At 30.8% G+C, this 2,492-nt stretch overlaps 1 protein-coding gene across 1 annotated transcript; it reads right to left on the bottom strand.

Moving 5' to 3' along the window:
- Nucleotides 1–384: 384 nt before the first annotated feature.
- LOC145072493 (kirola-like) lies at nucleotides 385–1,244 on the bottom strand. Its single transcript, XM_079018933.1, has 2 exons — nucleotides 1,005–1,244; nucleotides 385–866 (listed from the first exon to the last, which is right to left on the bottom strand). The coding sequence occupies exons 1-2, from the start codon at nucleotides 1,189–1,191 to the stop codon at nucleotides 592–594; spliced, it is 462 nt and encodes a 153-aa protein (XP_078875059.1). The 5' UTR covers nucleotides 1,192–1,244; the 3' UTR covers nucleotides 385–591.
- Nucleotides 1,245–2,492: the final 1,248 nt, after the last annotated feature.

Raw genomic sequence — 2,492 nt, 5'->3', positions numbered from 1 at the left:
GATATGTTTGCGGCGAAATTGAAAAGGCGCAGTGGAGGCTCTAACGAGTAGGAGGAACAAATAAATGAAGAAAAGAATTGAATGGGATTGTATGCTGATAAAATTAATTATCATTTTATCATAAACCTGATAATTGATTAAAAGTAAATTTAAAACTACAACGGAATTAACTAATCCAACATTAGTAACAAAAAATTCCAATTTAAATATAAGATCATATCACTTATTTATGATAGTTGATATTAAATTCGTAGAAGAAAATCAAATTCCAAAACGTGAACTATTGTGTTGCGTAATACTGTTATTTTTATATGAATACAGTAATATCTCATAAAATAAAACAAACATATATCTAAATTCTAAAATAACAAACCTGAGAACAAATGAAGTAAAAACCTTTTTTATGAAGACGATATATATTACAAAAGACCCAACAGGTTACATAGATTGTTTGTCGAGTATGACATGAACAATCGAATTAAAATACAAGTTTTAATCATTCAAATAGACGAGGATTGAAACACAATAAGATATGGTGCAGTGAAAACATCCAATTCAAGGGTCTTTATTCTTGTTCACGTGGAACTTTAATCAGTTGCATTGCATGTGTAGGTTAGTCTCGATATCTTTGGTGACATTGAGGCAAAACTCCATCAAAGTGTTTGGATCTTTAATGTTTCCATTAATCTTCTCGTAAGTCAAAGTCCAAGTCACGAAGTTCTTTTCTTCCTTTGTGTCTACTTGAACAGTCAACAAGAAGGTCTTATAAAGTTCCATTAGAGCACCATCGACCACCTTGAAGGAGACTGATTTCTTTTCCTCGTCAATTGCTTCAATCACTTCATTAGCCACACATGTCTTCCCATCTATTTCGTATAAGAGTATAAGACCATGACACAACGAAAAACATTATACAACAAAAGAATACTATGCCATTTTCTTCTTGCTAAGAATCTAAATAATTAAATCGTCGTAGATAAATGTTTAAAGATTAGGAGACGTACCAATAATATAGTTCCAAGTCATTGTTGATCCGACATAACCCCATTCACCACCATTTAGATCAACACTTTTGATGTTCATTGGGCTCATATAGGATATATGGTTAGGTTTGTAACGAAATAATTCATAGAACACGTCTCCATCGGACTTGATTGATGTTTTCTTAACCAACTTTCCACATAGAGCCATCTCTCTTTGATTATTTGAATTATGAAAGCTTAAACTTTGAGATGAAAACCATTACGAGCCCCTTCACCTTCATATAGTGATATTTGGTTCCTTTCCTACCAATGAATGGCATAAAGAATGCTTTACGAAAAAGATGTTCTTGTAAGTTCTTATAAAGTAAATTGAATAACTTTGTTTTCCATATCAATAATGTCAAGTTGGATGCCTAGATATTTGCCTGATTAGGTGCACGATGTGTCTAATGTGAATAAGAATGGAAACAAAGTCCGGTTAGAATTGGTTTATTAATGATTTATTATTGGTGCACATTTCTGGTGTCAGTCTCGCTATTGTGTGCACATTAAATTTTGAGTCGATAAAGAGCATTATCATGGGATGCACAGCCGTACCATTTTGCGGAAAATTTATATAAAAATAATTAGTATGTAACAAAAAGGTTATTTATAAAAGAAAACGGAAAAATCTTTAAAAGTAACTCGTAAAAAACAAAGACGTAAAAATCTGAAACTTTAAAAAGATAGTTTATAAAAATAAAGATGTAACAAAAATTATATAATAATAATTGGTAAAAACAATGTTTTATATAAAACAAATGTATAAAAAGTTGTAAGAAAGTATTCAGAAGAAACTAAATTTTTAGAAGATACATTAACATTTAATTGGAAACTTATTTATAAAAATAGTTGGACCAATTTTTTTTTAATAAAAAATTTAAGATGGTATGGTATTGTTAAAATATACAAGAACACAGTTAATGAAAAAAGAAATTTGGGGACCTAACATAAGAAATCTAATAAGAAAGGTGGATTTTCCAGACAGAAATCACGTTGTGTTATTCAGTATCGCGACACGAATAAACCTTTTCGATTCTTAATGACGACGCAATTTCACCAATCGCACCATGATTTTTAAAGGAAGCAACAGGAAGATTATTTTTCTACTTGCATGGGTTTGCCAATTGCAAGTTATTAGGGAATTTCTGGCCCTAATAGGTTACTAATTTGTAGATTCGTCCAACTCAATTCACGACACGTAGTACAACATTTTGTATCGTAGTGCTTAATCGGAAAATCAAACTTTTGCTACTTGCTACTCTTGATTTATTTGGTTATTCATGTTTTGCTTATTGGTTAATTGCGTGAAAAAATCCGGAAAAATTAGCGTAACGGATCTCGAATGTTTTGTTTTTAACAAACGACTTCTTGAATGCAAAAGATTTATTCAAACATTAATTCCTGCAAAAAACTAAGGCCTTTAGAGGATAGCAGCAACATGATTTTTTCTCACAAGTATGTTTATCC

The sequence above is a fragment of the Lactuca serriola genome, chromosome 1 (genome assembly GCF_051521515.1).
Source record: "Lactuca serriola cultivar US96UC23 chromosome 1, Lser_US96UC23_V15, whole genome shotgun sequence".
Classification (NCBI taxonomy): domain Eukaryota; kingdom Viridiplantae; phylum Streptophyta; class Magnoliopsida; order Asterales; family Asteraceae; genus Lactuca; species Lactuca serriola.
The sequence above is the reverse complement of the archived record's forward strand: the minus strand, read 5'-3'. Positions and strand labels throughout refer to the sequence as shown.

Coding starts and splice junctions, on each gene's coding strand:
- LOC145072493 (XM_079018933.1), bottom strand. CDS start 1,191: ATGGCTCTATGTGGAAAGTTGGTTAAGAAAACATCAATCAAGTCCGAT. Junction 867..1,004: donor GACTTGGAACTATATTATTG/GTACGTCTCCTA, acceptor TATACGAAATAG/ATGGGAAGACATGTGTGGCT.